Raw genomic sequence first — 15,776 nt, 5'->3', positions numbered from 1 at the left:
CATATAAAAATTTTTTATAAAAATATGTGAGCAAAACAAACAGACATATATGATTGGTGAAATCGTCAAAATTGGGTTCAGCAGTCAATTTTGTGTTATAATCTTAATCACTATAATAAAAACACCTCTTTCAACAAAGAAAAACAAAATTGCATATAGAAAATATATGGACAAAGTACATAAGCAAAAATGAAAGACAAGAATTTAAAAAAAGTACCATAGCACAATAACACTATGGCGGGATGTATAAATACACGAGTCTCGCCACAACTATATTACAAAAAAATGACTTAAACAGTTTACAAATAAAAACACTATAACGCCTAATTAAAACGCTGAACAACGTCAGTACCTATAATATATACTCCAAAACCAGCATGTGTTATTTGTGGATATGATTAATTTTGTGTATTCATGTGTCATCATTATCTTTGTATTTCACAAAGGACTATGTTCACATGGCAGAGTAACCTTTTCAGAGAGTTTGACTTCAACTACAGGAATAAGTTTACTTTCAATCAACAAGCCTACTCCTATGTCTACTTATAACATAACTGCCAGTTCCGCTGTAAATAAAACAAATAAAAATACAAGAGGGTCAAGCAAGTCGCAATGGCATGTACAAACATCAACAAGTTTTCATCAAAATGTTCATACTTATGAATTATCATCAAACAATATAACTAAAACCATAAAAGAAATCGATAATAACTCTGTGACTGGAACGATATTTTCGCCGATTTTATCATCGATGCATTCTACGATTTCAAGTTCTTCAGTGCAAATCGACAACGTTGCGTCAACTCAATATTTAATAATAAACAGCAACAAAATTCTGAATGAAAACAGTTCAAATAAAAATACAGAAATAATACGTTCAACAATTATAATGCATACAGATAATGGCCGTTCGGATTCTCAGGTTCAATCAACAAAGAATACAAGGACACATGTACCATCACTAAGGATCCACACTTCAACCAGCTCCCGATATTATGCGACGCCAAGTCAACAAACAAAGTATATAAATAGCAAACAATCGACATCATCGGACAAACAGACATTATCAGGTTTATCAACAATACATGCGACTAAGCTAGCGATAAAGACATCTTCTAGATTCGCAACCTCGGCGTCTGCGCATATTAAGACAAGCACTCTGTCTTATATTACTCCAAGTATGCCAAGTTATAACACACCTCTTCGACGACCGCCACATAGGACATCTGTGGTAACTAATCGTGAGTATAAAATATAGTAATGATTTAATGAGGGAAACATCAGTTGTATTTGTAATTTTCTACGCATAATGTTTATTGTAAAAAAGATTATGTAGTCTATAGGTATTCATAAATATTAATGTATGTCGAATTTTGTTCTTTAGTATAGAGGTTAAAAAAGAATGTACGAACTCACATCAGAGGCTGACAAGTCGATGGGAAATTTGCATTTATGAAGCAAATGATTTATGGCATTCAGTTTCAAACCACCTTTTGTTCCTCAAATAAACTGTACCAAGTCAGTAATATGGCAGTTGTTATCAAATAGTCCTTGTCTATGTATTTTGCGTTTGTTTTTGTTGCACTACAGTGTTTCTGTTGTTCCAATGAGTTCCTCAGTTTAAGTTTGTAACCCTGATTCGTTTTCTATTAATGGATGTATGACTTTAGAATAGCTGTATACTACTGTTGCCTTTAATTATGGGATTGTATTCATATCTTCTCTCCTTTTTAACATGTCTTTTGGTCGATTTCATTTTATAACCTGATTTGGACTTCCATTTTTTTTACCGCTACTGACGAGTCTGGTTTACAATTTATAAGCGTCAGTATATTTGGTGAGTTGTTTTACACCGACTAATAAGAAGGTAGTACCAGAGTAACTCTGAAGTCCCGTCTTGATTTGCTGAATATATAAATTATTATCTATTTTGGAATACAATAAATATGAGTAGCCTAAGCAACGTGAATAAAAAACAACTTAAGACATATATTTAGAACTGAAAAATAGAAGAACTAGGAATAATCAAAGAACAAATTAAAGAAAATTATCAAAACTTAAGGGTGAATCCAAAAACGGGGAGTCAATATATCCTGACAAAAATCAAACGTTAAACTGTATCAAACAACAAATGATAAACAACTGTCATATTCATTGATATTCCTGACTTGGAACAGTTGTATTCCAAAGAAAATTTGTCAATCCTTAATTTTATTGATATGAGTTTGAAAAAAAGTAAAACATAGAGAAAATATATCATGAATACAATCAAATCAGATAAATAAAGCAATAACGTCTGGCTTTGTAGTGAAGACATAATATTTACTTTAAGGTGCTTCTTTACTGTTAAATTACCAATTAGACGGAACCCTCTGATATGAAATCATTTTTAGGACTTATGTTGACAAATATTATCAATCTTTTTTTTTAAAGAATATCCAGACTGCGGCAATGTTTTACAGCAGATTCCAGCTTTTCTGAACATTACAGAACACGATAAAGGTAGTCTAAAACGAAATATGAATTTTATATCTGTATCAATAACCATACTTAAAGATGTTCAGCTTCAAATAAGGACCAACAATGCGATGCACAAATCAGACTTGTCTCACTTTTATGCATCTGCAATAACAATGTGAAAGAGTATATCCTATGACTAGATGGATTGACATGTATAAATATCCAAGAATGTATAGTGGCATATAACCAAATGTTTTATGAAGCTATTGTAATGCTTGTATTTGACCACAAACAGTTTTTAAATCTAAGTTATACAAAAAGAGGGTGAGGACAAGAAAAACTTGTCTTGAAAGATTTCAAATTGCAAATAGAAATCTATGGTCTTCATCGGACAACTCTCTACAAGAGAGACAAACGATACTACAGGTACATTCAAACTCACAAGTCAAAAATTAACTGACAACGCCATAGTAAAAAAAGGAAATGACAACAAATCCAACAAAATTACACAAAATACAACATAGAACTGAACAACAAGAACCCCATCAAACACTGAGGTGATCTAAGGTACAGCTGGCCTTTTTCTGCAAAAGAAAATAATGATACTTATTTATTATTTTTAACATTTATATATTTTTTTCGAAAAAAATTATATGCAAATAAAAAAGAACTTCATGACTTATCTTTGTTTTACAGACAAAGTCATGATGAAATTGATACATGGTACATCAATTAACATAAGTTTAGATATCGTATTTCCTGCCAATATCGTGTCAGTTCTACAGAAACATTTCAGACTTAATCTTCTTAACAATCATAGTACAGACATCATTCTGCAAAGTGCGGTTGATATAGAACAAATATATCTAGATACGGTATACGATATTATATTTTTACTTTTTTTCTTCTTAAAAGTACAATTGTTTTAGAGTAAGAATGATTGTTGATAAATTACAAAATCCTCATAATACAAGTTTTAAAAAAATACGCCTCAGACCGTCATTCAAGTTCAGGCAAACAAATTACTGATTGCACTGCTGTAAACTGGTATGAGAAAAGTTCAGTTCATTGCATTAAACCACAAGGCATGAGGTTTTCTTACTTTGACAGGGAGACATCAAGTTATTTTCCAACTACAATGATCATACTTAATGTGAAATGTTCTTTTGTCATTTTTCTATTTACAAAAGGAGTAGGTTCAGTAAGACCCATTTTTGGCCCCAAAATATAGCAGTTTTAGAAAATGTAATCGTTTAGATATTTATTGAAAAGTAGAATGCTTCTGCTACATGAATATGAGCTGTTTTTGACAATACAATGCACATATATCGGGTACTAGCATCATTAAGTCATGCTAAATTACTGAAATCTTCACAATTGTAGCATTTTAGTTAAATTTTAGACGGTTTCCGTCTTAAATGAAAGTGGCCGCATTCGTGTTCATTCATAATATTGAAATGTAAGTTGTATTTGATGATAATACATAATATATATAAAGGTTGAGGATGAACACGGATGCGGCCACTTTCATTTTTGACAAAAACCATCTGAAAAGTGACATTTTTTGGCATATTTGATATATTTTTCATATTCAAGCTTGAATCGGAGCGTTTTTAATGACTTAATAAGTTAAAATCTTTCACATAAACTAATAGAATCAATTGAAGTAGACATTTAAGCGTTTGGAAAGTGTCTAAAATCTTTCGTTAGATGAACTTGAAAATTGGGGCCGAAATCGGCCCTTACCGGACCTACTCCTTTGGTAGTAGGTGCCAAAGTGACAATAATAATCATTATGAAATAGTCTTTAAATTTGACCTTCTTTAATCTTAAAAGAGACAGAAGGTGCCAAATGGACATTTATAGTTTGTAGGAAAACTTTTAAAAGGATGGTCAAAATTAAATTAACCAAAATAAAAAGTCTACAAATAACTACACATAAAAAAGAATTGAAAAGTTACCAGCCTGGTGATGCCTTTTTCGCATTTTTTTTTAATTGTTACATGTACTTTTAAATCTTGATTCAAATGACTCCGAAGCAACTTGACGAAAATTTAAATAAAGCAATATATTTATCATATTCGGTATATAAATATCAAATATGTTTTATTATATGTACAAAGTTTAAACCTTTTCGCTCAACTTTTGATCAAACTTCATCAAAAAAAATCTGTAGGATTTAAATGAGAAATTCATTATTGAATTTAAATGTTGTTTAAATATAAGAATGAATCCATTTTAACTTATCGATCAAATATCTTTGATACAAAAATGAGACTTTATTTGTAAATATTAATTTTGGATGTAACGCGTCTTCTGATTGGCTGACGTTATTTTGTTATGAGCCCATAGACATAATTTAGTCAATACATGTGGCCGTGACGTCATCAACGTTTTTTCATGGTTTTCTACGGTTTAAAATGGAATTTAAAATTAAATTATAAGAAATGACTGTAATATTTTTTCTGTCTATTCGAAATAACATAAAAAATTTGGTGCACACTGTTAAATAACCCACTACGCGTGTTATTCAGTGTGCACCAAATTTTTAATGTTATTTCTTCATAGACAGAAAAAATATTACAGTCATTCCTTAATTAAATGTTATGTAATGAAAATAAGAACAATCATTTATTAATTTATCAATCTAAACTGATTTTACAGTGCAGAACAATCTAAATAAAAAGAGTTGATGTGGTATGATTGCCAACAACGGTTATCCACCGAAGACTAAGAAGAAGGATGTAAACAACTAAGGTCATGATACGGTATTCAACAATGAACATGAAGATATTTGAATAACTGATGTCACAAATTTTAGTTACAATGTGTACCTATAGATAAGCAGTACCTCCAATCAGTTAACTGTCTCTAATTATAGGACTGTCAGGTTCACTCTCACTTGCAAAATGTCAAAAATTATTAAATCATACTTATTTTCCAGAAAACTGTTGTTAATTACATTGAAATGAAAATCACATGTAGAAGTGCTGGAAATATTCCTGTGATGGTAAGCCTACAAAATGTTATAACACTGTGTTACTGTGTGATTTATGTGTGTTTTATTATTTATTTTGTATACAAGGAAATGTTAGAAGTTAATTGCATGTTTGAATAATTTATTTCACCACTTTGACATATAAAATATACTTTTTCTTAGATATATATAATTACGAGGTTTAACAGGATGTGTTCCTTACACAAACACTGTTCATACAGAGTAATGAGGAAGAACAACTGAAAACGTGATTACATAATTTTTACGGTTTCAATTTCGATACAAAATAATTCATTTCTGTTCATGAACTCACTTACAGTCTTCGGTCTTAAGATACGGCAGGGTATAGTCGTCTTATCTGTAGATATACCGATGATATCATAATCCTGATTTTGACATTTTGACTGAATGTGGATTAACTTGGCGAGTGGTTTTCAGGAGATATTACGTAATCTGTATCACTCCCTTCGAAGTTCAAGTGATTCCATATAAAAATTATTCTTTTTGTTACTTTGATTTATCTTCTTACTAGATTTGAACAATTGTATGCAATATACTAAAGCCTTAAGTTATCAAAGGTACCAGGCTTATGATATAATACGCCACATGCGCGTTTTGTCTTTATAAGACTCATCTGTAACGTTCAGATCAAAATAGTACAAAGTTGATGAGCATTGACGACCCATAATTCAACGATGTTGTGCCAAATGCGGCTAAGGTTATATATTCCAGGGATAAGAAGTTCATTGGTGTTTCGTAAAAATCATACTTTTGCAGAGAAAAGAAATCTAAAAATGACAATATAATTGATATTCATGTCAATAAACTACTAATACTAGAAGATGCTCACAAACTCACGGAAAGTGTTGAACCAAAGAGTTTTTTTTAAATTTCGCGGACAGTACGTCGACTGAGCATCCACGAAAATGTATATGACACGGACAGATGACGGTCTTCAAATCGGGTTATTTTCTCAAAAATTGGCGTTTTTTGTGGAAAAATTATTGTTTCAAAGACAAATTTAGGAAGAACAAAACACTCTCTTATTCGTCATTTTACAAATGTTTCCAACATTGTATGGTTTTTGAGGAAATGCGGCTAAATAAAATCGGTCTCTTCCTGAGTTATATAGATAGATTTTAACTATTCCTCACAAAGTCTCGTCAACACTGAATGACTATTTACTGATTTTAACAGCAGTATACTACTGTTTCCTTCATTTGTCATGCATAAGTTCATTTCAGCGTTACCACAGGTTAAGACATCTAAGTGTCAAAACTTCCCGTACTGGTTTAGTTTTAGAAAGTATAAAGCTTTACCATCTCTGCTTTGTTATAGAAGTATAAACCTTTACCATCTCAGCTTTGTGATAGAAGAATACGAAACTGTTATATTTCTTATAGACAGCAACCAGAGGACAATTAACCACTTTTAAAAATTGAGAAGCATTATATTCTTGGTGGTAAAATGGGTTTTTTTTATCGTTTTTAATTTCAATGCAATTTGTGTCCAATTTATAGAATATAAATTATTTCGAGCATGCACTCTTGAATGTATACATGTAAAAAAGTAGAGGATAGCATAACCAACTTGAAAAGAAGATATATTCCATATAACTCAAGAATAAACTACTTCCCATCCGATTTTCACTGTTCCGACGTCTGTGTAAATAGATACCCACAAAAGGGAACTTGAGGCTCTTCAACAGATGTAAACTGTCAATATTCCATGTATAATAAATAAACTTATTAAAGATACCAGGATTGAAATTCTGTATCTGCGCTATACGCGCGTTTCGTATATAGCATACTTTGTAAAGTCTGTATGACCATACATTAATTGTTTGGAGTTTACATTGTTGTTGTCTGGTTTCTGCTTCATAGTACAGACGGACTTTCTACTTTCAGATTATGATAGTAACATCTACGGTTTGGGTTTGGAGTGCTTAAATTCAATATAGATGTAAAAGTATCTACTAAACATTAAGAGACAGAACGCCATCGGTGTTGTAAAAGCCGTAAATATCATTCAGCAACAGTATTATTAACATACAACTAACCAACGTCTCCATTCTTAAAAATCCTTAAAGTACATGGCGATGTCATATCAATTTCTAATGACATAACCAGGCTATTCAGTTCGAATGAGAAAAAAATATTTCTATAGATGATCTGGATAAAACATGAAGTCAAATTAAAAGTCAGACATTAACACAAGAAAACAAAATCCCAATATAAAAATGAGTTAATTCTTGTCTACAAGTATTTAACTAACAAATGATATAACATGAGGTTTGCAAAAAAAAAAATGCCCGTGAAAAGAATTTCTGTTTATTTCTATAATATTCCATTTAAGGTACATCAGAAACAATGTAGGTGTATTACCGTGTTTACACAACAAAAAATCTTATCACCTTAAAACATTTTAAGGCCGGACAGGAACCAGAAAAACACAAATTGTGAAGGCATTTTTTTCCTGCAGGGATTGCAATATATACAAACAAACAAGTTTCAAATATTAATTGTTGTGGAGATATCTAATTAATATTCATCAATTGTCAATCTATTATCCATCTTTTGACTCACAAATATTTGTCATACGGAAACATCTAGAATATTTTCAAACATATTTTTAAATGACACCTTCAGTTGGAATAGTAAATTAAGGTTCTAAAGAACCTGTTGTGTGTCTCTCGCCTAGGTTTATGTGTAGCTTTAGCAATGTAGACTAGAATATAATTATTGATAAAAAAAAAATATTTCGTTTATCTTGTATTGCTGATCAGGATTACGGTTTCTCTCCACCTTCTTTATATAGTTTTTGAAAAAAATGCAAAAAAAATGTAAAACGTGATATTTAAGGGTCATTACTCTTACATGGATTCAATTGTCCTTTTTGCATTTATTATCTAATTTTTAGATCTTGTATTTTCTTGCCTTTTTAATGTTTCTGTCTATCTTTTATAGTTTTCGAGATAAAAGCCCTACATAAAAAAAACGGTAAATCGTCATTAAGCAGCAATAAATAATCGGCTTGGGATTTCGGCCGTTCGCCTCATTTGTAGATCTTGTCTGATTGGTCATATTTTCCTATAAACAGTTTGTTTGTATCTTTTATAGTTTCTACCTAATAAAAAAAAATGAAAAAAATGAAATTTGCAATTTAAGGCATTTAAGAAGTTGTCTGGCAGTTTTGATGTAAATGGTCAGTAGGTAGATTCAGCAATCTGGACATTTTTGTCCCATTCAGATGTTCTCCATGATGTGGTTTTTACGATAGTAGACAAAACTATCATTTCTATTCAAACCATGTCGGCCATGCTGTCAACAGCAAAGGGCCAAGTGAGCTAAAAACCGGAATCTCAAAATCCAAAAAAGTTTATAATTTTCTGAAACATTCAAATTCATTTAGAATTTTATTAAGAAGTTCCTGGTGACTTTTAAAAATCTTAACTAGGTGCACAGGTATGTCTGTACTCGGATTTAAATTTTGTAGTGTAAATATGGCCATATTCATCGATTCATTCAGATGAACCCTAAGCAAATATATGTTGTCGAAGAACGATAACACGCATACAAATCACGGTTTACACAAATGGAATTATTATTTATCTTTTGGTATTTCTGTAGTCGTTTATGTTTTAGATCAAGAAAGTCAACGTAACTGTGGAAGACATTGATGATAATGGGCCGGTATTTGAGAAAACAGACGTTTCACGATGTGCACTTCCGGTTTACACAGCAGGCGCTGGCGAACAATTTGTTGTAGGTATTATTATTATTATATTGATGTTTTGGGAGGCGACTTTCCTGATATGGAACTTGCGCCCTAGGTTGTAGGTATAACAATTACTATACTATATATAACTGAGTATAAGTGGTAAGAGTGTGTCCCCTTTTCAAATGATTTTAAGAAAAATCCCTGTTGCATGTCTGAAATTACTGAACCATATATTTCTCGTGTTTAAGTGCGTTCTATGAATGTAGGTATATCATGAATTTTCAAGTTCTAACATAAGTTTAAAATCATTACAAATTAAAGTTATAAGTTTCTTTTATATCTTTAATTCTAAATTTTATGAGTAATACAGGTGTATTTTTGTTTTGGTAGGTATTTTGTGTTATCACATATTATACTAGTACGAGAAACAGTTCGCAAAACAAAGATTTGCTCAAAGTAAAAAAACAGTCAAAAAATGTATCTAAATGTAATTTATAACTGTAATAGATGTTCAAAAGATATACTAAACATGTTGTGCAATAACAGTTTCACTATTTCAGGGGTCCCTATACTTATCTCCAGGAGCAATCCATGCAATAGATGGTGACCTAGTGAAAACAAACAAAGTGACATATGCCTTCCTTCACGGTATGTCTTATACAATGGTTATTTAAATGAACTTCCCTCGTCCATGTAAGAAACCTATTACTATAGTATTACATTAACCACTTTGAATTCGATTCAAATAAAAAAATTATTGAAGTAAGCATGAAATTGAGTTATTACAATCGTTAAAATTTCCGACCATTTTAACTTTTTAACTGCCTTATTAAAGAATATAAATGTTTAGAATAATACAAATTACTTCAATTCAAAGTATATTTTAATAACATTCTATAGAATAAATAGGTTATATTAATAAGGAACAAATTTGAAGTATAATTGTCAATTGAAGCTTTTTTTAAACTTTAATTTCAGGCGATCCTGTGGATTACCAACGTTATTTCATCATAGATTACTCTACTGGTACCGTAAACAAAACCTCCAACATCACCATTGCCGATCCTCATGATTTCATTATAATTGTACAGGTACATTTACATGTTAGAAGTCTTAATTTACACAAATAACACAACATGAAAACGCGCTTTACTTCACTTAACTTTCAGTTCTGTCTCCTACAGGAAATTTATACCATATGCAAAATAGAATGCATTATTGTTCTCGATAGCTGTTTCTTTGGTTTCACTTCAAAACCGTAATATACGCTTGTTTTATTCATATGAACAAATCACAAGGATTTCAATTGGTCAGGTTTCTTTGAGATTTAACTTCAAATGAAGGTTAACCAAAAAGGACTCCATCAAGGAAATAATAAACAATCATCCCTTTAACCATGGAAGTATTATATTGTCAATATAATACTTCCATGCTTTAACCAAATGGAATGTCAACATTTAGGAGAAAAATTAGGAATGATAAATGAATACGAAAGGCACAAAAAGACGATCAATATAGTCGAATAGTTCATTGTTTATTTAAATACTTCAAGCATTTAAATAAACAATGAACTATTCAGCTCCTTTCATAATTACAATTGTTATCAGAACACTTACACTATTTTATTCCAGGCTACTGAGGAGTCTTCTGCGAAACGAAGTCGAGTGGCGGTCTTAACAGTGTCTGTATCTCTGCCCCATAAACCTTTAAAATCAAATCCATACAGAGCCAACCGAACTGTCATAGCTGTCCTACAGATAATCAGCGGAGTTATCATTCTCGGTTTTACCATTGGCTTTATTTTCATTGTACGCCATCGTAATAAGAAGCATAAAATAGAATGTGACAAAGAACTTACCAAAACTGATGATATAGAAGATATTGAGGAATTCATGGTAGCTACATCAACAAATGAAGTAACCACGTGTTCTCATCCAATTCAACTGTTTGTTCCAGAAGAGCCTACCAAGTTAAGTCTGAAGTCACCTGATCCAATACAAACTGCATCCCGGTCTCCTGTGTCCCCTAGAAAGGTGAATTTTGTGCTCCCTGAAAAAACATATCGTATGATCTACGGCAAAAAAAGGAAAACACCTACGAAAAATGTTATGAAATAACGGTGACGCATGAAAACTAAAATTTGTTTCAAGGCGTAAATATTTCAAAAAGTTTTTTTATTATTACTTTTATTTTATATTTTGTAGAATTATTCATTGATTTTTAGTCATTGAAGTTTATACAGAACAATCCAATGATTTCCTGATGTTTTTAATTTTCTTTCTTCATTTTGAACTTTCAATGAATAAAAAAGAAAACGAGCTGAAAATTTTCTTTAGCATTCTATTCCTAGAATACCAGGAGACGGGGAACTAAGTCAATCAGACAGCAACACAACGACAAGAATAACAGTTACTAAAAGACATCTAGATAGCAAAGTATACCCCCTTCACACTAGGACATTTAGATCGATTTAAACTAGATCGGTTCTTCATGTGTTATGCCTCAAATAGCAAGTAGGAGGATGAATTGACACTATGAAAAAATAGGTCATGAATTTTAAAGTAAAGAAGTGATTTGATCCACCTGAAAAAGGTTAAAAATTAGCACTTCGGAAGCTGTCAAAAGATTTCAAGACCCCTTAACACAAAATTGTCCTTATTTTGAGTTAGAGCCGGTGAAGTTTACTATAATTTTGGTATATTATTTTCATTTATTGTCTACAAGAAATGCACTACGAAATAACTGTGTACTCGGATCTGATGATGTTTTTTTTTTATTTTTGAAGGGCACTTGCTTTTTATATATTTCACTTCTCCACAAGTCGGAGATTTAGCTAGCTATAAAACCAGGTTTAACTCATCATTTTCGTGGGAAAATGCCTGAACTAAGCAAGGAACATGACAGGGTTTTTTTCCATTCACCCCTGTGATTGACAAAGATCGACAAAGTCTAACGTTTGGTTTTCTTAGTTCTTAGTTCTTTAGTTTTTATGGACTCACCCTTTTGATGTTATTTTGGAGTTTCGGTATTTTTGTTAAAACATTATCTTCTATTATATTTTCGGTAAGTGGAATAGCAAATGGTACATCAGAGAACGTCAAATGTAATCACTTTACAAAAAGCACTTCAGAACTGTATAATTCAGGTACTATAGAAACTCATAAAAAAAACAGGCTAATTTGGTATTATAATACTTAGTCTAGTAGATAAATGCATCACATTTGTGTTTCATTGCTTCTTTTGGTAGTTTTATAGAGTTGTGAAAGCGTTGACCATGCGCACTTTTTTAGAAATGGAGCGCGGAATTCTCGCGCTTTATACAAAATGTATTTCGATCAACGAGTTTACAACTCAATAAATTTACAAAAGAAGCATTCAAAAAGCTGGTGGCTGTATTTGTAGTATTAAACAAAATTATATATAGACACGTCGATCATTTGCAATACACAGAACAGATTTTATAAAATCTACTGAACATCAAGTCTTGTTTCAAGGTATAAGCAAATCGATGCTTAAACCAAAAAACACACACACACACGAATTGCTGTTACAATACCAAAAATACACCAGCCTCGAATTGGGGTTAATAACAGAAATACACCAGAATCGAATTGATGTTAATACCAAAAATACACCAGCCGCGAATTGTTGTTAATACCAGAAATACACCATATTCAAATTTGTGTTAAAATACCAAAAATACGCCAGTCGCGAATTGATGTTAAAACCAGAAATACACCAGACGCAATGATTGAACCGAAACAATATATTATTATAACTTGAACGTTTATATCTCCTTCAAGACCACTGATAAATTTTGATTATTCAGATCGCAAATAGAATTTATTTAACAGTACAATAAAAAAAAAACTGTAAAACTCATTTGGAAAAGGGTTTTGGTATGAGCCAAGGCTACGTGTTCATGTTGTTGAAGGTCGTACTTTGACATATAATGGTTTATTCTAACAAGTTGTGACTTGCATGGAGATTTGACTCATTGGCACTCAAACCACATCTTCTTATATCTTTTCATTCATTAGATCTGTACGAAGCATAAAATAAATTATAATAATAACAATTCTATTCATGATAAACATCTTAGAGAAGTTTCACTGTAGAGGGATGGCATGGTTGTGACTTATAAGATGGGACATCACTGGGTTTTATTCGGGTAAACTGTCCCTATACACTTATTCCTGTGTAAGATATTTATTTTCAGAAATAATTCAACCAAGTACGATGTATTGTAATCCAGTGCGTACAATTTCACCAGTTCAAATTTAGCGTTAACTGGATATTTCCCGTAAACGTTGCCGAGTATAATATTTTTTATAAAACATATCGATCATCTAAGTTTTAGGAAAACTGAATCAAAAGAAAATTCAGAGAACGTGTTTTTAGATTATATCCCGAAAAGGTATAAAACATTGTTGGTAAATTGAAGAAATTTTAAGGCTGTCACTTGTACCACCAATTACAAAACCGATAGACAGGTCTATTGTACATCATGTTTTATCTCACATAGGTTATAGGAAGCACAGGTTGAACCCCATCTCAACATTCCATAAAAAAATCAAAGTACTGAAGTACTGAACATCGGATGACCGCAGGTTCTTGTGCATGGTCAAAAGCAGGTCACAGAAACAGATCAAATCTCTATACATGAAACTAGGGTTAATTTACAGAGATATGTTTTTCTGGTACAAGTTCGTGCTTGGATGATGAATAAATGACATGAAATTCAACCTCACCGTAATGACTATTATATTGTAGTGCAAGAAATCAGTATACATTGGACTATTATACTTATAATAGTCCCCGAGAATACACTGGTTTGTTGTTTTATATTATTTTATTATTATGGTTGCATGTATATATAATTTTCATCTATTTGTATATGATCATTCTATTCTACTATTTTTTATAGTGCAGTGCAAGTGCATGGTGGACACTCTTCTGTAAAAAAAAATCAAAGCCTTAAGGTGGTACCCAACACTTTCACTAACATTAACTTGTCTCGTTTAATTTTCATAAAATTTTGACAAAGTATTTACTTTGACCCTTTAACAAAAATATAAAAATTTCAAAAGTTTTGAACCATATGTTTTGTCAGAAAAATTACACTGGTTATAGCAGTTTGACAAACACCAATTTTGATCATTGAGAAGCTTAATATTCCATTTACAGCACAACGTAATTAAAACGTTTAGCTGACTTTTCAGAGTTATCTCCCTGTAGTGTAAGGTACCAAAAGCAATTGCTGTCATGTTAAAATGTTTTTGGGACTTATATTTTTCATCCACGTATATAAGAATTAAACCTGACAGGACAGAAAGGTTGTCTAGTGAGAAGCATGAAGGTTTTAACTTTATAAAAAATAAAAGACTTTAGCAGGAAATTATTTTAATATGTTTTATTTTTCACAAGGAGACAACAAGTTTACCAGGCTAAAGTTTCTTTGGGTTAATTATACATGTGCTGAACCATATATAACATTAATGCGAAGTGCATTAACTCTAATTATAATCTATCTGGAAAATTTTCAGTATTCTACGCTTGTACTATCCTAAACTTATTTCACAGATACTGAAAACCTTTTTCACCCGTAGTGATAAAATGTTTCCGTTTAACTTATTTTTTATTTGTAATATTTATTGAGCAATTAATTATTTTGTATACAGTACTACACAATGCTGCTCTTGTTGTACACAATGTGTGCATGAGTGCATTAATTTCTCTCTTTCAAATAAATCCAACATCAAGTAAATTCCTCATCAGTTATAAAAGTTTACTTTTCTCCTTCTTTCATTGGTAACAGGATCGTACGTTTATGATATCACTATATAAAAGTCTATCCTGTTACCTTTTTGTCTATGATCCTGTTATACCGATATCAGTATTGTACCTGCAAAATGCTTAATTTGGATGAATAAGACGTTATAACTTTAAGATGAGTTCAAACAACGAAATATTTCCTTTCGTCCATTCGTTTTGCAACTATATGTTAAGATAAAAAAATTTAACGACGTTTCTGTACAGATACAATGAGGGACATTGGTCAATTATTCCCCTTTAATGATAACCCAGGTGGCAGTGTTGTAGTTCAGGTCCAACACACACAGCATCTCTTATCTATATATCCTATATAAAATTACAGTGTTCATATTTCTGTACATATAAATAGTATTAAGTTTTGTTAATTGAAATGCCATTTACTTGTTGTTGTGTACCTTGATGTTCTAACAGAGGTGGGCATCATTTCCCAAAAGATGGGGAATTAAAAAAGAAATGGTTAAATGCAATCAAAAGAAACTCTTATGAGAAAAAACATAAAGAATGGACACCAAGCAAAAGCAGTGTTGTTTGCCATGATCATTTTTTGCAAAGTGACTATAATACATCAATTACAAGTTTTGGTAAGTGTATATTGAAATTAAATTCCAAAAATGTAATACTTCAAAAATTCATTTAAAAAAGTCTAAAATACGCTCATGATATTTTTCTTTTAATTCTTATTAATTTAATCTCATAAAGGGAAGAATAATTAAGATGGGAGCATTTGTTGCAATAGAAATGTAAATAGAATATTTTCTTTTTT

At 31.3% G+C, this 15,776-nt stretch overlaps 1 protein-coding gene across 1 annotated transcript; it reads left to right on the top strand.

The window, feature by feature from the left end:
- The first annotated feature begins 467 nt into the window (after positions 1–467).
- Positions 468–11,425, top strand: LOC139490299 (uncharacterized). The gene is made up of 8 exons (XM_071277135.1): positions 468–1,241; positions 2,434–2,502; positions 3,157–3,335; positions 5,405–5,470; positions 9,103–9,222; positions 9,739–9,826; positions 10,157–10,269; positions 10,810–11,425. The coding sequence occupies exons 1-8, from the start codon at positions 536–538 to the stop codon at positions 11,293–11,295; spliced, it is 1,827 nt and encodes a 608-aa protein (XP_071133236.1). The 5' UTR covers positions 468–535; the 3' UTR covers positions 11,296–11,425.
- The last annotated feature ends 4,351 nt before the right edge of the window (positions 11,426–15,776 follow it).

Source organism: Mytilus edulis, chromosome 9 (assembly GCF_963676685.1).
Source record: "Mytilus edulis chromosome 9, xbMytEdul2.2, whole genome shotgun sequence".
Lineage (NCBI taxonomy): Eukaryota > Metazoa > Mollusca > Bivalvia > Mytilida > Mytilidae > Mytilus > Mytilus edulis.
Note: the sequence above shows the minus strand (reverse complement) of the source record. Positions and strands in the feature narration are given on the sequence as shown.